The sequence below is a fragment of the Onychostoma macrolepis genome, chromosome 02 (assembly GCF_012432095.1).
Source record: "Onychostoma macrolepis isolate SWU-2019 chromosome 02, ASM1243209v1, whole genome shotgun sequence".
Taxonomy (NCBI): domain Eukaryota; kingdom Metazoa; phylum Chordata; class Actinopteri; order Cypriniformes; family Cyprinidae; genus Onychostoma; species Onychostoma macrolepis.
In genome coordinates, this window is record NC_081156.1 from 23,910,272 (window position 1) to 23,934,617 (window position 24,346).

Genomic DNA, 24,346 nt, shown 5'->3' on the forward strand with positions numbered 1-24,346 from the left:
AGAATTAAGCCAGCCAAGTTCATATGGTTTTGGTTAGTGTTCTAATTTATTTTGATCAATTGGAAACTTGTGCTTTCAATTCTGTACAATAGCTCCCAAAGAAGATGGATTACATTTCTGGTTTGCAAACCTGTAAAAATAATGTAATAAGTCCAAGACTCCATGGCCATTTAATTAAATAAAATGTTTATAAACAGAGCAGTATTTTTAATAAAAGGAATAGTATACTACTTCTGTAGTCCACAGTTTGTTCAACACAAAACATCTCAACACTGGAAACAGGATTTTCCAGTCATTCAAAGATCTTTGTCACATCCCTGCTGTCTGCTTAAGATCATCCGACTCACATCGATGTTGTTGTTGGTAAAAATGTCTTTTCCGTGGTCGATGGTGGCAGCAGGCAGGGATCGGGTGCGTCCCAGAATCCAAGCAAAGTCTACATGGAACAGTCTCAAGACATCAGTGCATGAATACACCAGAGCTGAATTCTCATAGTCAGTGGACAAAATCCAGTATGGAGTGTAGGGCAAAACTGGCAATTCAAGTAGAGATACAAAATATAACTTAGGCAAACATGTTTCTTATTAATTCTGAGTTAGAAATGTCATTACGTATGGCAACAGCAAAGCATTAGAAAAAAGAAAATTAGATTTGTACCATAAGAGAAACTGATTCCAAGCTTTGCTGGATTTCTTTTATCTTCCACCACAGCTGTCCCATCAATTGTTTTTAACTCTCCTTTTCTAATTAAAATAAAGTTTACGGTTTAACACTTACCTCTGATATAAAAGCCTAAGGAATTATATAAAACTGTGATTTAGATGTTGGTACCCACAGAATTTCAGAGCTCACAACGTGAGCCGTTCCATCCAGCTTGAGAGTGAAGTTGGTCTCAATGCATCTCCCCCGTTCAAACTGTGCTGGAAGTTTAGCGATCTCAAACCACCTGCCCATAAACTACATTAGGAGACAGACAAGCAAACAACGAGAACATTTAAGAGCAGAATAGAAGACCGGTTAATAGCATAAGCTGTGGCAGAGTATGTTACCTTCTTTAGGCTGAAGGCAGGTTGAGTAGCTGGCTCTGGGCACGGCCCCCAGTGAGGCACCTGGGCATTTATAATGGGCAGCAAGAGGGCCAAAACAACCAGTAAGGCCTTCATTGTACTTGTTTAGCCCTTTGCCAAAAGAAAAATGAATAAGAAGAAAAAAAGAAATAAATTAGTATAGTTATACAGCATACATTCTAAGATGAACATTCACTACCATTCAAAATCTGGGTTCAGTAAGATTTTAAAAAAAAAAATGTTGTCTCTTATGCTCACATTTAAGGCTGCATTTCTTTGATTCAAAATACAGTAAAAACAGTAATATTGTGAAATATTGTAACAAGTTCAAATAATTGTTTTCTTTTTCTATATATTTTAAATTGTAGGCTAATTTATTTCTGAGATGGCAAAGCTGAATTTTCACTCCAGTCTTCATTCTCACATAATCCTTAAAAATCATTCTAATATGCTGATTTGGTGCTAAGGAAACATTTCATAAAAGCAGTTATGCAATATTTTTGTGTAAATTGACATTTTTTCAGGATTATTTGATGAGTATAGAGTTGAAAAGAACCGCATTTATTTAAAATAGAAACCTTTTGGTACATTATATGTTCGTACTGTAATTTTCGATCAATTTAATGCACCCTTGCTGAATAAAACTGCTTTCGAAAAAAACTGAACAGTAGTTTATGGTATACATAGCCTATTTAGTTTCTTGCAGCATGCAAGATGCAGCAACCATTTTATAGACGACAGTTTGACCAAAACAAATTAAACAAACCCTTACCTTTTAAAAGTCGTGCTGAATATGAGAAGGACTGGAGCTCAGACTATTTATTTGAATCATTCTCCTCTGGGATCATGTGACTGCAGAAGATAGCCTACATGTCATGAAGGAGTCTTTGTGAGACCAGAGTTTATTCCCAACATGAAGTAAGTGATTAAGCAAATTCAAGTCATGAGAGAGAATGTTCCAGAATGAGTAGCCCATCTAAACTGAACTTAACAATGTCACAATTCTTTGTCTTTTAAACAACCTTTTTTTCTTTCTAAACATATTTGTGTTTTTCAAGTTCAACGTATTTTTGACATATGCTAGTTTAGGTCAGTAAGTCGTGGTCTGTTACGATGAACCTAAAATCGGCAGCGTGTTTAATGTCTGTAATGGTGATGCTGACCGACAGAGGGCGCTACATTGAGGAGAAGGATGCTCATCTGATCACAAATGCTTCGCTGGCAAAAAGAATCTGACATTTATGACTTATTTTTGTTTCTGAATTAGTTCTTGCGTTATCATTTTTTAAACTCATATTTAGTTTCTACAGTTATGTCATGTTGGGCTTGTGAATTGATTACATTTTTTACAGGAATTTTCTATTGTTTCTCTGTGGCAATTACGAATATTAACCATGGTTTTATTGTAGTAAAAGTGTGGTAACCATGTTTTTTTTTTTTTGGCCTATTGATTACCATTTGTATAACCACAGTTTTACTACAAATACCATGGTTAAACTATGGTTAGTGGAGCAAAACCATAGTTAATGTGGTTACCATGGTTTAACTCTAACCATTTTTTTTTTTTTGTAGTAAAACCATGGTTAATTGTATCCTACTCATTATAACCTGCTCATTAGCCCAGAGGAAAGAGTGGCTTTCCCAAAAGTGTGTACGTGTGTTTTCCCAAACGTTTTGTAGTAGATCTGTGTCTTTACATAAGGACTATATCCTAACGTGTAGCTGAGTGTTTTGCATGTTGCAGGTGTTTGTGGTAAGTTAAATAACACGGCTGTGATAAGAACATGAAGGATTCACGTGTGACATGACCTCGTATTGAGGACATACTTTGCACACCCCTTTCGTAACAAAAGGATGAATGGAAGAAAACTATAACATCTCAGAGCCTATGTTAAGAGAAGAACATCAAAATAGCCTAATATATCATGAGTAACAAACTAAAGCATTATTTTCAAAGTTTTGAACTTTCCTGACAGACTTAAAATGTCCAAATGTATGGATATTTAAAGTTTAACATCAGAAAATTACAAAAAACAATATCCACCCTGAATGTGACAAAACCTAAAAATCTTTTAGAAGCAAATGTATGGACTAATGAAAATAAAGTACTCAGACTTGAAAGCAAAGCATTTTGTCACAAATCAACACCCATCTGACAAACCAACATAATCTGAACTTTGATAGATTCAAGAGCATCATGGATAAAATTTCCATGGTTGCAAGCAGGGATCGGGTGCGGCCTAATTCACGCAAAGTCTACGTGGAACAGTCTCAAGACATCAGTGCATGAATACACCAGCACTGAATTCTCATAGTCAGTGGACAAAATCCAGTATGGAGTGTAGGCAAAACTGGCAATTCAAGTAGAGATGCAAAACACAAATATATTCTCAGATTTGTAAGCAAAGCACTTTGTCACTAACCAGCAAATCCAACAAATCAACATGATCTCTGTTGAAAATTATTTTCAAGAGCATAATGGATAAATACAGGCTGATTCTTAAGAAAACCTTGATTCAGTTAGCAAGAGATGTGCACACCGATTCAGACGTGGTGCTGGAAAATTCAACTGCAACTAAGAAAATTTTCCACTTGATATCAGGGTTTTAATTGATATGAAACTTTGACTGTCACATCAGTCATAATTTGTGACTATTTTGTTTCGTTTTCCTTATATGAAAAAATGCATTGTACAATAATATAAAATAAGTAAAATAATTGGTTATTAACATGCACATACTGTATATCCTCTATAGGAAAACCTTTGAATTTCTTTGACAGTTTTAGTTTCAAGGATGTGGAAAGCTGTGGTGACCCGTTCATCAACAACTCAAGGTGTGTTTGTTTAACCTTCAACATCTTGTTGAGCAGATGCCCAGGTTCCCCAAACCTGTTTTAGTTGAGCGGGGTGGAGTTAGTGATATAACAAACAGATGTAAAGCTCTATAAATACGCTGTTCTTTACCTTGAACACAAGTTTCACACTTGAGACCAAACAGGTAAGATGCTCGGCATTTGAATCTCAACTATCCAACTCTTAAAGCCAAATATCTTCTTGTTCTCATTGAATATGACTCTTTTTTCAGGTTTAAACTGAGAGAATGCAGGCTCTTCAGGTTCTGTCTCTGACTCTGCTGTCTGTGCTGGCGGTCAGCGCTCAGTCCATCAGCTCTGGAAAATGCCCACAGCCTCCTGTTCAGCAAAACTTTGATCCTACTAGGGTAAACTTTTTCTTGTAAATGTTCTTAATCTTTTTTTTTTATTATTATTATTATTATTATCAGAAACATAATTAATAATTGAATTAATTATATGCATTTTCCACCATCCCAAAAAATTGTGTTGCATTATTCCTCATCATTTTGCCCTTTTGTAGTACATGGGCAGATGGAATGAGATCATGAAGATTCCAGCCCCGTTCCAGTTAGGAGACTGTTGCCAGGCCACTTATACTCTCAGTGACGGTATTGTCCTGGTTCGAAATGATGAGCTCCTGTAAGTACTGATGAACAATTACTACAATATAGGAGGAAATAATAAAACTAAATAAAATTTAAAAAATCACAATATATTTGTTCACATTTGATTCATATTCATGTTCAAAATACTTTTCACACTATATGAGTAAATAAAAATGTTTAAAAATAAAAAACTGATTTGTTAATATTCAGAATATTTGAAATAGTTATGCACTTATAAAATAACTTCACCTAATATCTTTTCACTGAACATTGTCACAGTGCTAATGGCACTATCAACTTCATTGAGGGAACTGCCAAGATTGTAGATGCATCAGAGCCTGCCAAACTTGAAGTCAGCTTCTTTGAAGGTAAGTCTAAAAAAAATCATTCTTCTTAGTTTATTTATTTATTTTTTTTAAGAATCTGAGATTTGAGTTCTTTGTGGTATGTCGTCTTTCAGATGCTCCTCCTTCCCCCTACTGGGTGCTGGCTACTGATTATGACAACTACACCCTGGTTTACTCTTGCTCTGATTTCGCCGGTCTCTTTCACTCTGAGTTTTCCTGGATCATGAGCAGAACCCGCACACTTCCTAAAGAGACCGTCTCTGAGCTGTTAGACATCCTCAAATCTCATGGCATCAGTACTGACAGTTTTACTGAGACTGATCAGAGACCGGAGCTGTGCAGCGTTATGCCTTAATAGAGCTGCCTTATATAATGAACTACTGTGAGATGTGTTGTGGTCTAATTATGTTTTTAAAAAACAATAGAAATGTAAGCTCTTTACATACAACATATTTTCTCAATCAGTGGTCTGAGGCAATGAGAATGTGAGTACATGTATCTGAAAATTAAACTTAACAGTACTGATTTGTAGGTCACTTATGTGAACTAAAGCTTTTGGTTTAATCCCATTCATTTCTGTGTCGCTTTTCTTTCTTCAAACAGCTGAATGATGTCTACAAATACCTACTGTTTGATAAATCAGTTGTTCCTTATTCAGCATGGATCAGACTTTGAATAAATGTATAAAAAAACTGCAAATGCTGTCTTTTGTCATGTATGTGCACAGAAATTGGTTTGATCATGTCAGATAGGAGTATGAAGGTATTCTTTGCATTTTCTTTGTATAGTTATGTTTATTTGATTACAGATAAATATTATTTTCCATGTTTTGCAAAATTTGACAATATTACACAAAAAATGTATTATTGTCTTCCATAAAATTTCATATTTCATATCTATACAAGTAGCCTACATAAAATTCATATGAAATGTTTGCAAGGGTTTTACACATAAACTGAGACAAGGGAGTCTGCTGAAGATTGTCCAGTTTCATGAACATGATTGCAAATCAAACCATTGAATGTTTGTATAGTAATCCTTTCATTTTTGCACATAGAAAGTTTCCAGCAGGACTAGAATGGTGATTTCACATGTTCTTGTGTTCACTGAAATTTGGAGCTTCCACACACTTTTTAAAACCTTTTTTGCTCTTAAGTTGACCGAGCTTAAGAAAACCTCATGGTGGAAGAAATCCTGACAGAAAATATAGTGTACAAACATGTGTGAGCATGAAATAAAACAGACCAGATTAAAATTACACCTCAGTGTAACTAAAATCACCAGTAACCTGGAGAGATGAACTGGAAGAATTGTTTAGATCAGTATTTGATCAGACACTAATTATTGACACAGATCATGACAACTTCCTTTTTGTGGGATGACTTTTTTCATGCATAATGTTTGTTACATTCTTATTTCAGATTTTGGTTCATATCATGAGGGTGAGTCATATAGTCTTTTCACAGTTTTTATCACATTTTGTGAATGCAACTTACTTCATTAAAATGATCCTGTATCTGACTATCTGTGTTTGATGTACTTTCTCAGGACCACTCAGTTTACATTTTTTTTATATATAAATTCAGTTATGAATATAAATCACGTAAATCACAAATATGTCTATATACCCTTACTAAAAAGTAGTATACTTCAATTTTATTTTAAGTAAAGATCAAGTATATTTTTAAGTATACTTTTTGTAGTAAGTATACAAATATCAGTGTACTAGTAGTGTACTTGTAAGTGTACTATTTCAATACTTCTTGGAACTAAATTGGCCCACTTTCTAGTATATAAAATATACTTTTAAGTATACTTTAAGTATAACAGTAGTAAACTTTGAGTACACAACTAGTTTACATCAAAGTTTTTAGCTTGTACTGCAACTATACTAAAAGTGAACTTATAGGTATACTGATAGTTTACTAATTAAATACTTGTAGTAGCATTTTTAGTATACTTTGAAGTATAGTCTCAGTAATCTATTAGTTTAGTAGTTTTATACTGCAAGTATACTCGTAAGTTTTGTTTAAGTGAACTTTACATCATACTTTAAGTATACTAATATGTCCCTATTTATTAATTTGTATATATTTTGTTATATGAATATCTGAACATACAAAACATAAAAAGAAAGAACAAGGTATCTGCTTGCAAACAAAAACATTTTATTCTAGCTTCATGTATTATTTTTAAACACTTGAATGTGGGTAAGTTTCATAAATAAAAATAAAGAAATAAACAACATTTTGAACAAAAAGCTGAAAAAGACTATGAATTGGATTCAGAATGATAATCAAAACATAGATGGAGTCGATCAACACCCCAAAGCTTGACAGTCATTATTACCTCTTCATTGGTCGACATTTTATTCCATAATGTTACACAATTTTGATGCTGTTTAATGTCTGATGATCCTGTGGAAGCATCTGTTGTTTCGGTTTCGTCTTCACTTGTGTTTTTTGTTTTGTTTTTCTGGAAATTCTGTAAAGAAGATGTGTACTAGCGCCCCCTACCATATAACACCGATTCTAGGAGCACAAGTGTAGCTCAAATATATTTAGACTTTTCTAAGTAAAAGTCAACAGTGTTGAGCAGTAACAAGTTACTAGTAACTAAGTTACTGTAATAATATTACTTTTGCAGTAACTAGTAGTGTAACTAATTACTAATAAGATTTCAGTAATAATATTACAGTTACCATCCATAAAACAACTTAGTTTTGTGGGATGACTTTTTCATGCATAATGTTTGTTACATTCTTATTTCAGATTTTGGTTCATATCATGAGGGTGAGTCATATAGTCTTTTCACAGTTTTTATCACATTTTGTGAATGCAACTTACTTCATTAAAATGATCCTGTATCTGACTATCTGTGTTTGATGTACTTTCTCAGGACCACTCAGTTTACATTTTTTTTATATATAAATTCAGTTATGAATATAAATCACGTAAATCACAAATATGTCTATATACCCTTACTAAAAAGTAGTATACTTCAATTTTATTTTAAGTAAAGATCAAGTATATTTTTAAGTATACTTTTGTAGTAAGTATACAAATATCAGTGTACTAGTAGTGTACTTGTAAGTGTACTATTTCAATACTTCTTGGAACTAAATTGGCCCACTTTCTAGTATATAAAATATACTTTTAAGTATACTTTAAGTATAACAGTAGTAAACTTTGAGTACACAACTAGTTTACATCAAAGTTTTTAGCTTGTACTGCAACTATACTAAAAGTGAACTTATAGGTATACTGATAGTTTACTAATTAAATACTTGTAGTAGCATTTTTAGTATACTTTGAAGTATAGTCTCAGTAATCTATTAGTTTAGTAGTTTTATACTGCAAGTATACTCGTAAGTTTTGTTTAAGTGAACTTTACATCATACTTTAAGTATACTAATATGTCCCTATTTATTAATTTGTATATATTTTGTTATATGAATATCTGAACATACAAAACATAAAAAGAAAGAACAAGGTATCTGCTTGCAAACAAAAACATTTTATTCTAGCTTCATGTATTATTTTTTTAAACACTTGAATGTGGGTAAGTTTCATAAATAAAAAATAAAGAAATAAACAACATTTTGAACAAAAAGCTGAAAAAAGACTATGAATTGGATTCAGAATGATAATCAAAACATAGATGGAGTCGATCAACACCCCAAAGCTTGACAGTCATTATTACCTCTTCATTGGTCGACATTTTATTCCATAATGTTACACAATTTTGATGCTGTTTAATGTCTGATGATCCTGTGGAAGCATCTGTTGTTTCGGTTTCGTCTTCACTTGTGTTTTTTTTGTTTTGTTTTTTCTGGAAATTCTGTAAAGAAGATGTGTACTAGCGCCCCCTACCATATAACACCGATTCTAGGAGCACAAGTGTAGCTCAAATATATTTAGACTTTTTCTAAGTAAAAGTCAACAGTGTTGGGCAGTAACAAGTTACTAGTAACTAAGTTACTGTAATAATATTACTTTTTGCAGTAACTAGTAGTGTAACTAATTACTAATAAGATTTCAGTAATAATATTACAGTTACCATCCATAAAACAACTTAGTTACTTAGTTACTTTTAACACCTCAACCCCGCTGATTTAAAATCCAACAATCAAATAATTCCTAGATTTATTTTCATAATTTTTACTACTCGCACATGCATGTGATGTCCCCAGTGCAGCAGGCAAGCTTGGAATATGGAAAAGCTTCATATTGATTTTGTCAGGAAAAAAGATGATCTGAACACTTTTGTGAAAAGTTGTGGCTTTACTTTACTCTGGCATTACATCCCACCCACATCCCTCTGAGCAGCATGTGGTACATTATATTACTATAATTAAAAATCTTTTTGGAAAATTAAACAGTTTCTTACAAACTTATGTGATTTGATAAAATACATAATGAAATATAATCATATATGGGTAACGGAGAAATTACAATTAGCTTCAAGACTGTAAGTCAAGTATGTAATTTTATATTTATGAGAAGTACATAAAACCCATTTCTGAAAAGTACATAAAAAGTAGACTAATAGTAATTTTCCTGTTTTTTTTTTTTTTAGTTTAAAATAAGTATACTAATAGTACACTTGAATAAACCTCTTTTTCGTAAGGGTATTCAAATCGGCTATATATTCAAATTTGACAAGTCGAGTATTTTGCATTATATTACTGGCTGTCGTTTAACATTTCTGTCGTTAACAGTAGCTTAAACATGAAATATAATCTAGTTTCTGCCACCAAAAATGTTTGTTTATGACAAATTAAATGCTTTATGCTATAGATCTGTGATTTACATTATGAGTTCACACAATGAGCGTGTCCTCACGTGTCGCTGTATGTTTTGCATGTTGCAGGGGTTTGTGATAATAAGTCAAAGAACACACTAATCAAAGAGTGGCCTCGTGATCACAGGTGACAGTGAAGGACGCATGTTCTCAACCTTCTGCTCAGGACACAAAACCTGCACTAGAAAGAACTAATAAAACTAATGAATACTACTTTGTAGTTATTTAACATTTAAACAACAATGAAACAAAGTCATTTTACACAAATGAACATTTTAAAAACAAATGTAGAAAGGCTACATAATAAACCTCATAACTACACTTAAACATTTCTAAACACTGAGGAAAGAGGACCATGTTTAATTACAGATCTTGTTAATTAACTAGTGTCAAATGCGCCAATATGATGAATAGAGTGACATCTAGTGGTGTGACTCAGAAATACAGAACGCTGATAGGCTGAAGACGGAAGGCACAATAATGCTTCGGTTATACTATACTATAGTCTACTGTCTACTCTGTTTGAGGTCTAAATGTCTATCAGAGTTACATTAGGCTAATTTAAAATAAATAAAAAAAAATGTTAAGTATCTGATTTTGCAGAAAGTTTTAATTAGCCTACATAGCATCCTATTAAACTTATGAACAGCTGTTGAGTGTTTGGCCATTGCTAATAAACTATTAAATACTTTTTTTTTTTTTTTTTTTTAACTATATCTCTTTCTCTTTGTATACTGTCTAGTTATCAAGTACAAATGCTTTTGCATCAGTCCTGCTTTTACTGGTCTGGTTGAGGGCCAACAGTTTGACTATTCAAAACTATTCAGTGTGAAAAACACAGTCAGAGGTAGAATAAAAAAATCTACTTATCCATATCTGATTGCACAACTAACATCAAACATTGTTCGGTCTCTGCAATCAAATAATTTGTATACATTGATTTATGAATTGTTCTTATTTTAATGAAATGATGGGTGCATTTGTCTATCATCTTACAAATTCATCTTTGTAATATATACATCTTTGTAATAAAGATTCAAAGGTCGGGATAAGGGCATGAAATGTTCTAGAAAAATTTCTGGATGCATGCCAAAAAAAAAAAAAAAAAGTTTTATGTTACACAACATGCAAAATGAATTTACCTAATGTACATTTATACATTACATAAAATAGTAATGTTTTAAGATATTCAGTGAGTTTTATTAGAACTACAGATGTCATTCATTTATTCATTCTCAGTGTCCGTTATACTAAGATTACAAAGAGTATTTTTTAGGTGTTTTGTAAAACCTTATTTGAGTAGTGTTTTTAACATGCTGGTCAAATTGTCGTACTTGAACATTGGACGTGATAAAATTCATAGCCAGTTCTTTTTTAGAACTACAATTGCATGTCATTTCCTTTAAGAGTGTATTGAAAGAATGATTAGCCTGCAGGTGTGTTTGAATGACCTTTGTGTGTCATAAGTCCCCTGTTTGAACAGATGTGAAGAGCCTCAACCTTCCCCAACAAAGACATCATGTAATGGAGGTGGGGTTTATTGTCAAAATTAATTAAAAAATTACATCATGGCTTATATATCCATCTGTAGCACCAACATCTCACCTCAGGCACAGGTCAGAACAGGTAAGATGAGGTCTGAATGCCCTTTTCTGTTGTTTTTGCACAGGATAGGACAGTTCAATTATTTATGTGATAACGTAACAAATGATTTAGACTAAAACTGCTGCTGTTAATATCCATTCAGGTGAAACTGAGAGAATGCAGGCTCTACTGGTTCTGCCTCTGCTGTCCGTGCTGGCGGTCAGTGAAGGCTGGAGGATGTCATTAGATATTGTTTCTAAAATTTTGATAGTCAAAATAGCTCCCTGCATGTTGGTCACCACACATTTGATTTTGGTGGAAAGATTTTGAAATATTAACAACTGAAAAAATGGAATGAATAAATGAATATTATTTCATTTGAACAGGAATTATATGATTATTTCATTTTGTATTTAAAATATTTACAATAAATTATCTACAAGAAATCAAAGTCAAAATTAATTTTATTTCAGAAACTGAAAACATGTCCATCATAGATAGACTTGTCAAAAAAGTCACATAATTAACCCAAATACAGCCAAAATTGTAATATCGTAGTTTAAATAAAAACATAAAATAAAAGATTTTACCTGATAAATGTCCCCGAAACATGTTTTTGGGATGTCTTGATTTTCAGTGGTAGTGCTTTTAGTGCATAAAGAATTATGAAAATAATCTATTCTATATTGAAACTGACCCAGGGTATCCATCAAACTAAAAGGCATGTGTTAGTAACTTCATACTGCAGGTCTACGTGTACTAATAACAGCACACCCCATAGGGCTCAGAGGTCATGGGTCTATTCGGCATGTATTTTACTGTGGTAACACTGACTGTATTATTCACATGTCTGTTTTTTTTATCTGTTTAATTTCTTTGAAGAGTTCCCTTATCCTCTGGCATAATTCAGACTTCGCAAACAGAGTCTTTATCAAGTGGTTTTGGGGTTAAACCCCACATTATCCCTTTGCCTCGCTGTGACTCTATAATACAGTGCACAAACAGGCTGGGCAGAAATCCCTCTTAAAAAGCTTACTCCGCACAGATTCTTAAATTAGTGGTTTACATGTCTTAATACTCTGCTCTCCCGATGTCTAAGCACTTTATTCTTGATTTTCTCTTTTTGGCTGATATGAGTCCACACCTGTGCAACATTTATAAGTAGATTAGTCTACTCATAAATCATCTGACTGATTTATGAGTAGACTAATCACATTAAAATGCTGTTAAAGACTTACAGAAGTAGTTTGTTTGGAATTATACTATTGTAGATGTATATAGATATTACTTGTAAGATCTGTTCGTATATAATTATTAAACCTGTGTGATTGACTTGCACAATATTTTAAGATTAATACGATTTTATTCATGTCTTTTCTCAAAATAAGATTTTTTGTGTTGAATTTGGACTGTCAAAAAAAAAAGAGAGAATTGCACAGAACAATAAAGATATGAATAAAATGATGGTCACCTTCTGCTCTTCGGAACTTCAGTAAATAAAGCAGAAATACAGAGTTATAGACCACCAGCATTTGATTTAAAATGCTGTTCAAAAGATTGTTTGTTTTTAAGTGCATGTTATGCTCAACAACACTGAAAAAAAAATGATTAACTGAATTTACTACATTGTTTCAAGGTAAGTGGTTGTAATCAATTTATTTTATCTACATTTAAATAAAACAAATTTAGTTCACTAACTTTCAACATGTTTTTTTTTTTAAATGTGGCTAAAATAAATTGTTTTCAACCACTTACCTTAAAAAATGTTGTATCATTTGTTTTCAGTGAATGCTGCATTTATTTGATCAAAAATACAGTAAAACAGTAATATTGTAAGATATTATTACACTTTAAACTGACTTTTCTATTTTGATATATTGTTAATTTGTTCCTTTGATAGCAAAGCTGAATTGTCAGCAGCTATTACTCCACGTCACATGAGCATTCTAATATTTGCATAGAATAACAGCTTTTATTTCGAATCAAAGTCTTTTGTAACATTATAAATGTATTTACTGTCACTTTTGATCAATTTACCCTGTTGAAAAAAAACTGCATATGCTGGTATGTCTTGTAGCTGGTTTGAGCTGGTTTAAGCTGCCCTTACCAAAAAGTAGTATACTTCAAGGTTATTTTAAGTATACTTAAGTAAAGTTCAAGTATATTTTTAAGTATACTTTATGTAGTAAGTATACAAATATCAGTGTACTAGTAGTATACTTGTAAGTGTACTATTTCAATACTCCTTGGGACTAAATTGGCCCACTTTCTAGTATATAAAAGTATACTTTTAAGTATACCAGTAGTAAACTTTGAGTACACAACTAGTTTACATCAATGTTTTTAGGTTGTATTGCAACTACAGGTGCTGGTCATATAATTAGAATATCATCAAAAAGTTGATTTATTTCACTGATTCCATTCAAAAAGTGAAACTTGTATATTATATTCATTCATTACACACAGACTGATATATTTCAAATGTTTATTTCTTTTAATTTTGATGAAAGTCAAAAATCAGTATCTCAAAATATTAGAATATTTACATTTGAGTTTCAATAAATGACCATCCCTACAGTACAAATTCTGAGTATCTCTTGTTCTTTGAAACCATAATAATGGAGAAGACTGCTGACTTGACAATGATCCAGAAGATGAACATTGACGCCCTCCACAAAGAGGGTAAGTCACAGAGGGTCATTACTGAAAGGTGTGGCTGTTTACAGAGTGCTGTATCAAAGCATAATAAATGCAAAGTTGACTGGAAGGAATAATTTGGGTAGGAAAAGGTGCACAAGCAACAGGGATGACCGCAAGCTTGAGAATACAGTCAAGCAAAGCCGATTCAAACACTTGGGAGAGCTTCACAAGGAGTGAACTGAAGCTGGAGTCAGTGCATCAAGAGTCACCACGCTCAGACGTCTTCAGGAAAAGGGCTACCAAGCCACCTCTGAACCAGAGACAACGTCAGAAGCATCTTAACTGGGCTGTGGAGAAAAAGAACTGGACTGTTGCTCAGTGGTCCAAAGTCCTCTTTTCAGATGAAAGTAAATTTTACATTTCATTTGGAAATCAAGGTCCCAGAGTCTGGAGGAAGAGTGGAGAGGCACAGAATCCAAGTTGCTTGAAGTCCAGTGTGAAGTTTCCACAGTCAGTGATGATTTGGGCTGCCATGTCATCTGCTGGTGTTGGTCCACTGTGTTTTCTGAAGTCCACAGTCAACGCAGCCATCTACCAGGAAATTTTAGAGCACTTCATGCTTCCTTCTGCTGACAAGCTTTATGGAGATGCTGATTTCATTTTCCAACAGGACTTGGCACCTGCCCACAGTGCCAAAGCAACCAGTATCTGGTTTAAGGACCATGGTATCCCTGTTCTTAATTGGCCAGCAATTAAGCTCGCCTGACCTTAACCCCATAGAAAATCTGTGGGGTATTGTGAAGAGGAAGATGCGATATGCCAGACCCAACAATGCAGAAGAGCTGAAGGTCACTATCAGAGCAACCTGGGCTCTCATAACACCTGAGCAGTGCCACAGACTGATCGACTCCATGCCACGCCGCATTGCTGCAGTAATTCAGGCAAAAGGAGCCCCAACTACATATTGAGTGCTGTACATGCTCATACTTTTCATGTTCATACTTTTCAGTTGGCCAAGATTTCTAAAAATCCTTTCTTTGTATTGGTCTTAAGTAATATTCTAATTTTCTGAGATACTGAATTTGGGATTTTCCTTAGTTGTCAGTTATAATCATCAAAATTAAAAGAAATAAACATTTGAAATATATCAGTCTGTGTGTAATGAATGAATATAATATACAAGTTTCACTTTTTGAATGGAATTAGTGAAATAAATCAACTTTTTGATGATATTCTAATTATATGACCAGCACCTGTGTACTAAAAGTGAACTTATAGGTATACTGATAGTTTATTAATTAAATACTTGTAGTAGCATTTTTAGTACACTTTGAAGTATAGTCTCAGTAAACTACCAGTTAAGTAGCTTCATACTGCAAGTATACTCGTAAGTTATTTTTATTAAGTGAACTTTACATCATACTTTAAGTATACTACTATGTCCCTATTTAGGTATTAATTTGTATATATTTTGTTATATGAATCTCTGAACATACAAAACATCAAAATATAGAACAGAGTATCTGCTTGTAAACAAAAACATTTTATTCTAGCTTCATGCATTCTTTTTTAAACACTTGAATGTGGGTAAGTTTCATAAATAAAAAAATATAGAAATAAACAACATTTTGAACAAAAAGCAGAAAAAAGACTATGAATTGGATTCAGAATGATAATCAAAACGTAGATGGAGTCGATCAACACCCCAAAGCTTGACAGTCATTATTACCTCTTCATTGGTCCACATTTTATTTTTGATGCTGATTTAACACGTGGAAGCATCTGTTGTTTCAGTTTCTTCTTCACTTGTGTTTTTTTTTTTTTTTTTTGGGAAATTCTGTACAGAAGATGTGTACTAGCGCCCCCTACCACATAACAATGAAAACACGGATTCTCGGAGCACAAGTATATAAATATATTTAGACTTTTCCTAAGTATAAGTCAAGTATACTTAAATGTAATTTCAAGTATATTTCTGAGAAGTAGCCTACATAAAGCCCATTTCTGAGAAGTACATAAAAAGTAGACTAAAAGAATACTTTCCTATTTTAAGTTTAAAAGAAGTATACTAATAGCACACTTGAATACACTTATTTTTCGTAAGGGTGGTCCTTAGTTGGTCATGAGCTGGTTTAAACTGGCCCTGAGTAACTAGTTCCTGCTCAGGACCAGCTTAAACCACCTCAACTACCATGCTTCAAAACATACCTAAACCAGCATATGCTGTTTTTTTTTTGTTTGTTTTTTTCAACAGGCCAATGCATTCCTGCTGAATAAATGTATTGATTGCTTTGAAAAAAATATATATAAAAAAGTCTTACTGACCCCAAACCTTTGAATAGTAGACCATTTTTAAGGCCTCAAGTTTAAATGCTATCTGATAAAATGCTATATGGTAATGTCATCAATCAGTATTTGAGATTCCTTTGACTTCATAAGCATTTATTTGCTCATTTCTTACAAAGCTTTGCATAGCACAGGAGGTTATGTGTGGGGCCATTTCTAATAATCAGCAAAACAGCTTTATTAACCCTCTGTCAGCTTATCCCAGCGGGAAGTGAACGCTTGCCGCCAATCTCCGAGTGTTTGCGTCTCCCCAAGAATCTGTTTTGCTGCAAAATGCTCATATGCCACCCAATTGTGCGCACACCTATCCCTATACTAATTCTCCCTGATCCTCTCAGTGTTAAAAAATATAAGTCTGGGAACTGCAGACGATGCTGTAAGCGGGTGGTGAGCACAAACTGTCAGATTAACAAGTCTGAGCGCATGATCCTCCACAACATAGTCAGGAGGACAGGCACCCAATGAGACCTCATACAGTTTCTCATTTACAATCTGAGAATAATTTCTGTTGCATGCACACACAAAAAAACACTCGAAAGTCTCATACACATCTTGCTTGATTTCAATTGACACTGTTTTTTCAATAGAAAAGGAAGCTGGGCATTTAGGTGTCTTACCCTCGGTCTTAAAGTGCTAACAGAGGATTACTGAGGTAAATGTTGAAAGAGGTTTAGCCACTGTGCTTAGGCAGTGCTCTTAATTACATTTCAGCAAAGTGTCCCGCGTGCAGTTGGACGAGAGATCATAGTGATGTCAGGTAAGGGGGGGCTTAAGCAGGCAGATAAAGCCAAGCTAATAGAGATAACATGAATCTGTAATTAAAGGTCTTTTTTAGTTAAGACCAGGAGCTGGCACTTGTTGGCCGAGGCTTTTGCGGCAGGACTGAAGACCTCAGAGTGTTGAGAGTTGTGGACTTTCTTGCTGCAGCTTCAGGTTTCATGCTCATTTTGGAATCATTTTGCTTGTTTGGAATGAATGTATTGATATTTTCATCCTGATTGAGAGTTTGGACAGATTCCCATTTCTCTGGCAGACATTCAGAGGTGAGTCGTGTCTCTTCAGTCTTTATGGCTTCAGTTTATCTTCCGCTATTTGTTGTTTTGCTAGTTTCAGCTGTGTATTTTAACTTAAGGTAAGGTTGAGGATTTAGACTGCATTTTACATGTTCATTTCAATGATTCATTGCTATGGTGTGCAACAGTGTTATATGCATTGCAACGGTCACTCTGAATTATAATAGCATGTGCTCTTGCATGTGCTATAATAGCATGTGCTCCAACACTTTATTCATTTACTCGTTAAAAATCACTTTTTAACTGCCTTTTTTTTTTTATGCACAAAAAAAGTGATCAAGGTACTTGATACTGTTCATATCCTTGCCACTTTCCAGTTATACCCATCCTAGACTTGGATGTCTACCATTGGAATTATCTTGTGCCCTTACTGTACAAAGGAAGTACATTAGAACAGATGATTATTATCTTCTCTACTATGACCTACCCAAATGCAAGGCTTGATTTAAGTCGTCAGCAGTTTTCCCTTAATTTATTCCTTTAATGAGATTAGCCACAAGCAAATCCATCCAGTTCAAGTCTGTGACTTGGATATGGCATCACTTGTCACACACATGCCAAAAACTGCACTTGCTTTGGAAATATGCCTAATATTGGGGGTTTGCCTTGTGAATTATGTTTAAGCCTCGTATGGTATTTTTTGTAAATATCTTGAATGCTGCAAATTGTCAAATGTTTTTCACGTCTACTCTTAATAATCTGAGGGGGAAAAAACACTAAGGTACCTACTTTAAATTATAATATCTGCCATCTTACAGTCAGAATGAATCATTCAGGGGGTATTTTTGTTTGTTTTTTTAAATAAGGAATGAATGAATAATTAACTTTGTGCATAATATATCATTTGCATTATATATAATTACTTTTTTATTTCTTTTATATTACATTTTAAAAGGTTTACGTTACATTTTAATAATCTGAAAAAACTTTATAATATATACATTGTTATTGGTACATTTTTGCATTTTTACATGATTTTTTAAATTATTATTTAAAGAATAGTTCTACATATAAATATGACTACAAATAATAAATAGGCTGTCATTACTTCATTCCATATTGAACAGACACTTCTGTGTATCAGGCAGAATTTCAACACAGTTGACGGTGTGTCTGGCTGCACCACATTTACCACATAAACCGATTGTATCCCAGATTTATATCCCAAGGTGTTTTTAGGACATCTCTGGGGCTAATGGAGGCTAATAGGCTTAGCACTTAGGGTGTATTGTCCGGTATGCTTACAGGCAAGGTTTGCTGAGGGTAAAACTCTAAACTCTGGGATTACCTCCAACACATCCCTTTAAAATGCTGTATAGTCAGGACTTAGCTAATAGGATCCGAGGGGGGAATAGGGGCCCTGAAGGTAGTTTGGGGGTTGGCTGACAGCAGGACCGCACGCATGCTGGTCAGCAGATGTAGCAGGCAGACTGCTGGACTAACAGGAGGATTACAGGACTCAGATTAGAACGGCTCCTCATAACGGGTAATACGCACAGAGGCTGTCCCGTACAGAATACGGGAGAATTTATCCAGGAATAAAGATCTGTAGATTTAATTATCTAGACCTATTGTATTATTCCAGTAAATATATTTTCACAGGTAGAAAAATGTTTAATTTTTCACATGATATATGAAATGAATAATATCACAATATAATATAATAAATACATTTTTCTAATGGTTATAGCCCTGTTTTTTGTTTGGCTCTAAGTGTTTGCTTAGTAAATCTCAAACACTGGTTACACTACTAAATTTCTAGATAATTATTTTCTCTGGAAATATCTGCTACCAAGGAACAAAGATGTTGACAAACTGGTTACAACCTATCATTTTCTCTCTCTCTATAGGTTGCTCAGTTTCAGACTGAAAGGAGTGACATTAAGCACAGTGAGTGAAGATAAAGCACAGGAGGAGTGAACAGGTAGCTACTTCATTACATGATATCTATCCTTCTTAACACTGATGTTTGAGTTATCTGAATGATTTTATCTTCAATATGTGTTGTTCACTGACCTGTCAAGAAAGTATTAGTATTAGATGGTAAACCGTAATACTGATTTATGAGCCAATGGGTCGGTTGTGTGTCTTGTGTTAATATTAGGCTATGCTATTACAGTATTGGCAGTGAATAGGTATGCCAAGTACATCATAAATTCCATGTGTTTTACTCTTTCGGTGACTTTTTCTGCAGTTACATAGTTGCACCAGCAGGTGGTGACAAGTGACCGTCTTTATGAGTGAATCATAATTCACTAAACCGACTCGTTCAAAATGCTGGTTCGTTTACAAGCGAAACAAGTTGCTGAATTCAGAACCGCATACTACTCTTACGATTTTTACCATATCTTTCTATAGGCTGCCTTTCTAAAATAGTAAGAGTAGCATGTTAGTGTGCTATTCTGTATTCACCAAAGTGTCTGAATCTTCCTTCATTCAATGATTCAACTTTATTTAGACCGAAAACCCCACTACTGTGTGTTGTAAGTTATTTAAAGGGGTGGACCACCCAAAAATGAAAATTCTGTCATAATTTACTCACCGCCATGTCGTTCCAAACCTCTAGGCCTATGTATTCTTTCATCTGTTGAACACAAAATAAGTTGATTTGAAAATTGTTGATTACCAAAGAGCTTTAGTTGTCGTTGGCCTCCATTGTATTTTTTTGTCCATACAATGCAGTGAGTGTTTTTTTTTTAATATGCAAAATTTAGAGATATGTTTGTTACACTCAGGAAAGAGGTAGTGTCATGACCCCACGTGAACAGCTAAGGAAGATATCGGCGCTGGGAGAGCAAGGCGCTCTGGATGAGAAACACTGGTACCGACTGGTCAATGGAATGTCTGCTGGAGGTGAGAGGTCATCACGGAAGTGTTCACAGAACACCGAAACCAGAGCTGATCGCAACCTTGAAAATATGGCTGAGAAAGAGCTACTAGGCTACTGACACCTTCATCTGTTTTCCTGTGTGTGAAGCAGAGTTACGGCAAAGGCAGGAGCTCATGATGAGGAACCAGATGGCCATGGCTCCACAGATCTTGGCTCAGGGGCAGCAGAGACTGCAGGGTGTGCCTGCACAGTTTGATCCCCGCTTCATGGAGAGGTCTGTTAGAATGAACACCAATACAACCAAGACAGTAAAAGAGAATTAGTTTTTTAATTGTTCATGGATATTTTAGGTTCAGTTTACATGAGCTTCATTGGCATGACAGTAGCTACGTAATGTTTGCATTGAAAAAATAAAATGGCAGTAGTGCAAATGAAACCGAGTAGAAAAAATCTAATGAGTAAGATTGCAGTGAAGTAACTATGCAGTTTCAACTAAGAGTAGAATTTTACAAATTTAAATCTAAATTCAAATTTTATTTGTCACACACACAATCATACACAGTACAGTGTGCAGTGAAATCATTTTATGACTCTCCGTACAAAGAATGAACTAGCACAGAAATAAAATTAACATAGAAACAAAAGGATTCAAATTAATAACAGGAACATATACAAATTAAAATAAATAAAACAAAAAGAATAAATAAGACATTGGGAACGGAGAAAGAATATGGGAATAGGAATAAAAAAACATAGGAAGAGAATAAAAACACAATGTAGAAAATAGAAATATAATCGTATAACAGTGATGTAAGCTGTGTTAGTTTAATTTTTAATGATTTTAATCTTCTTTATCTGCAGGGAACTGGTGCCACCCACTGAAATGGTATCAGCTGATGCTAGACAAATCCACATGGGTGCCCACCTTGGCCCACCTCTGCCCCCAAACTCCAATGTTATTCCAAGCAGAGGATTTCCTGGCACAGGTTAGAATGAAATTATGGTTAAATGTAGAGAAGTGCAGGGGAAGCTCAGTGAGGAAGAACAACCTAATTTTACAAATGTTTTCCATTTTGCAGGTTACGGATTCCTTCCAACTGAATCCATGGAGACGGTTGCTAGACGACAAGAGTTAATTCACAAACAGAACATAGCCAGGTAAATTTCAGTGCATTTGCTGCACCTATATTCAGTGGGAGTAAAATCATACAGACAAATGCAATACAAAGCCATAGATTGCAAAAATCGGGTTCCAGAAGGAAAAAAATCCATTCATTTTGTCCATTGGAAAGACAGATCTGTTGTGAACTTTGAGGTTGTTAATTAATTGTTAATTGACCTATCTATCTATCTATATAGATAGATAGATAGATAGATCATAGATATCATAGATAAATCTACCCTTCCATCTAACAGTGCTTTTGTCCAATTTTAATTACTTTTGTGCTTTGAATAAAAGTTTGTAATGTTTTTATTCACTTTGTAGCTGGTTGTCTTGGTTTATCACTTATAATGCTTTAACAAATACTTTCCCTATAGAAAAATGAATGGAAAAAGTAATAATATACATCCAGAACCACCACTAATTGTAATTTAATTTTTTTAATGAGGATGGAGATGAATGCTATCCTGCACCAAAAAGAACTGGAGAACGCCCACCAAAAGGGTCTTATTGGGATGGAGAATCCCATGATGTACCAGGGCATCCAACCCAATCCAATGGCCTTCAGGGGACGCCAGCGACTCCCAGATGGTCATGATGTATTCGTCCATCGCTCTGCCCTTGAAGACCTGCACGCTAACAGTCTCCTCATGTCAAGCCCTTACCCACCGATCAGCACACTGCAAAGGGAGCGAGGACGCAGGACCGGCAGAAGGACCACCAATCATAAGAGCTCAGACAGCAGCATCACTCTCCCCAAAGGCCAATCAGAAGAGAAGAACATCGAGCAGAGTCCAGGAGCTGCCTCAGGGGAGGAGAAGGAAGTTGAAGGGAAATGCGAAATGAGCAATGAGGCCATCACCAGCAAACCACACCAAACCAAAGTAGAAACAGAGCTGTCTTCTGGATGTAGTAGGAAAGGTTTTAAGGATGGAGAGCCAGGGATTCGCAAGGCATGTATTAGTGGACAGGAGGGATGTGCAGAAGTCACCAACTGCAATGCTAGCACCAGTGACAAAGACATATCCAACCCTTGCTCGGCTTTCCAAGAAAAGTTTCTGTACCCGTCTGCCGCCGGCCCACTCACAGGAATGCCCTACATGCTCCCCGTGCCAGGAAATGGACTTGTACCACTTGGTGTGTTTGTTTGTTAGTTTCGCTTTTTTAAATGCAGTGGTTGAGTTTAACTGTGTTGTTTTAGTATTATTTATATAATATTATAACATTAATTAATTAATATTTTGAGTAAGACATTATTATATTTTTATTATATAAGTTTAAATAATGTTGTAATGTGCTTTTGTCATATTTTAGGGGGGTTTTGTTTAAATATTTCTATGTAGCTTTAATTAATTTTTATTTCTATTTTAGTCATTTTAGTATATAAACTGAAAATATTTAAACGATTTATTTCAGTTATTTTAAAGTGTTTTAAGTCTAAGGTTTTCATCTTATATTTATATTTTATTTATTTTCATCTTTATTTAAATGAATGAAAACATTTTAATCGTTTTAGTTAACAATAACAACACTGCTCATTTACTGTTTGTTAGGCATGTTTTTGTCAGTCACTATACTACTTATCTTATAAGAAATATTAAAATGATGATGCATTAAAGTCATCGTTACCTATTAATTTTTTTGTTTTAATTTTCAACTAGGACATCCTAATATGTTTCTTAATGGAGAAGAGATGACTTCATTAGAAGATATTCGCAAGTGGTCAGTTGATGACGTCTACAACTTCATCAGTGAAATACCAAGCTGTGCTGAATATGCACAGGTAATACAAATGTAAAATTACAAAATGCAATTATAATTACATGGCTTTAAGTTTAATTCTTTTGTGTGTCAACCGTTGCAGACATTCAAAGACCACATGATTGATGGAGAGACGTTACCTCTTCTTACAGAGGACCACCTCCTCGATACACTTGGTCTGAAGCTTGGGCCAGCGCTTAAGATACGATCACAGGTATTCGCCATCTTTCAAAAGGACCAAATTTGATCTAAAATATTAAGTAAAATGAAGTATATTTTGTATATTTAAAATGAAAAATATACATATATAACTGATTATTTTAAGGGTCCTCTCCACCCTCTAAGAGGTCTTTGGTCTTGAGTTAAAGTTTATTAAAAAATGAACTTATCTAATTCATTTGGTTGTTCTGTTCTCTTTTCAGTTGTCCCGACGGCTGGGTAACATGTTCTACAACATGATGAACTTGCCTCTGCCCGTCTCTGGTCTGCAGCCTCCGCCTGAGAAAAGCGGTGACAGATCATCAGACATCAGCTCTCCTCTCAACTGCAACAGTGTGGAGCTGCTCAGCAGCCCCAGAGACACAGAGGCTCTTAAATCAACAGAGCCTGTAAGTGAAGCTGATAATCCTTCACCAAGCCAGATGAGTGAGACCACCTGAAAGAGCATGCCGAACTGTTGTACCTCTTTTTTACCTCAATTTCTTACTGTTTTGACACCTAATGCATAAGGTAGACAGGCACTGACATTTCTATAGTGAATATACTGATCATATATTTTTAAATATTCATCACAAATATATTATGCAATAGAATGGTCTCCAACAATGTGGTTCAGAATGTGGTCTCCAACAGAGTTAGATTTTTGAATGCAGGATATTTCTATATATGTATATTTTGTAATATGTTAGCAAATCAATTAAAAATCATTTTTGTCCTTATTATTGCAGCCTTTTTTATTGTAAAATTGTCTTTTGGTTTTTACTTTAAACTTGAATTATTCTCTGTTGTCATGTTGTTTGCTATGGAGAAAATAAAAATAATTACTCCTTTGGTCTTTATTTAAATTATTTGATGTTGTAAAAACCAAATACAGCATTTTCCACACAGAATATATAGTAGGCTATTACTTTCTTTTTACACAAATGAAAATACATGATGTATGATATGATTGAATCTAGTTTAAAAGTTTTTTTTTTTTTTTTTTGTTAGCTATAAATATCAAATCAAATGTAGCCTAAATTAATCAGTTTACGTATGGGGCTAGCTAGTTTG

At 34.3% G+C, this 24,346-nt stretch overlaps 3 protein-coding genes across 12 annotated transcripts; 2 read left to right on the forward strand and 1 right to left on the reverse strand.

Moving 5' to 3' along the window:
• Positions 1 to 37: 37 nt before the first annotated feature.
• On the reverse strand, positions 38 to 2,208 carry apoda.1 (apolipoprotein Da, duplicate 1). The gene is made up of 5 exons (XM_058754207.1): positions 1,840 to 2,208; positions 1,050 to 1,178; positions 836 to 957; positions 658 to 743; positions 38 to 532 (listed from the first exon to the last, which is right to left on the reverse strand). The coding sequence occupies exons 2-5, from the start codon at positions 1,161 to 1,163 to the stop codon at positions 297 to 299; spliced, it is 558 nt and encodes a 185-aa protein (XP_058610190.1). The 5' UTR covers positions 1,164 to 1,178; positions 1,840 to 2,208; the 3' UTR covers positions 38 to 296.
• apoda.2 (apolipoprotein Da, duplicate 2) lies at positions 1,866 to 5,566 on the forward strand. 6 transcript variants are annotated; one of them, XM_058754187.1, is made up of 7 exons: positions 1,866 to 1,985; positions 3,849 to 3,902; positions 4,045 to 4,066; positions 4,154 to 4,288; positions 4,444 to 4,562; positions 4,808 to 4,896; positions 4,989 to 5,566. In XM_058754187.1, exons 4-7 carry the CDS (start codon positions 4,169 to 4,171, stop codon positions 5,228 to 5,230), a joined length of 570 nt encoding a protein of 189 aa, XP_058610170.1. In that variant the 5' UTR covers positions 1,866 to 1,985; positions 3,849 to 3,902; positions 4,045 to 4,066; positions 4,154 to 4,168; the 3' UTR covers positions 5,231 to 5,566. The 6 variants fall into 6 exon arrangements, with proteins under 6 accessions (XP_058610170.1, XP_058610162.1, XP_058610155.1 ...); XM_058754172.1 differs by having other exon boundaries at positions 1,906 to 1,985; positions 3,824 to 3,902; XM_058754179.1 differs by lacking the exon at positions 4,045 to 4,066.
• An 11,082-nt stretch (positions 5,567 to 16,648) lies between these two features.
• samd7 (sterile alpha motif domain containing 7) lies at positions 16,649 to 24,142 on the forward strand. 5 transcript variants are annotated; one of them, XM_058796390.1, is made up of 12 exons: positions 16,649 to 17,005; positions 17,084 to 17,181; positions 17,263 to 17,291; positions 19,172 to 19,245; positions 20,057 to 20,174; positions 20,299 to 20,425; positions 21,013 to 21,137; positions 21,231 to 21,309; positions 21,762 to 22,450; positions 22,975 to 23,096; positions 23,178 to 23,288; positions 23,497 to 24,142. In XM_058796390.1, the coding sequence occupies exons 5-12, from the start codon at positions 20,072 to 20,074 to the stop codon at positions 23,731 to 23,733; spliced, it is 1,593 nt and encodes a 530-aa protein (XP_058652373.1). In that variant the 5' UTR covers positions 16,649 to 17,005; positions 17,084 to 17,181; positions 17,263 to 17,291; positions 19,172 to 19,245; positions 20,057 to 20,071; the 3' UTR covers positions 23,734 to 24,142. The 5 variants fall into 5 exon arrangements, with proteins under 5 accessions (XP_058652373.1, XP_058652381.1, XP_058652354.1 ...); XM_058796398.1 differs by lacking the exon at positions 17,263 to 17,291; XM_058796371.1 differs by having other exon boundaries at positions 17,084 to 17,291; positions 23,497 to 24,141.
• The last annotated feature ends 204 nt before the right edge of the window (positions 24,143 to 24,346 follow it).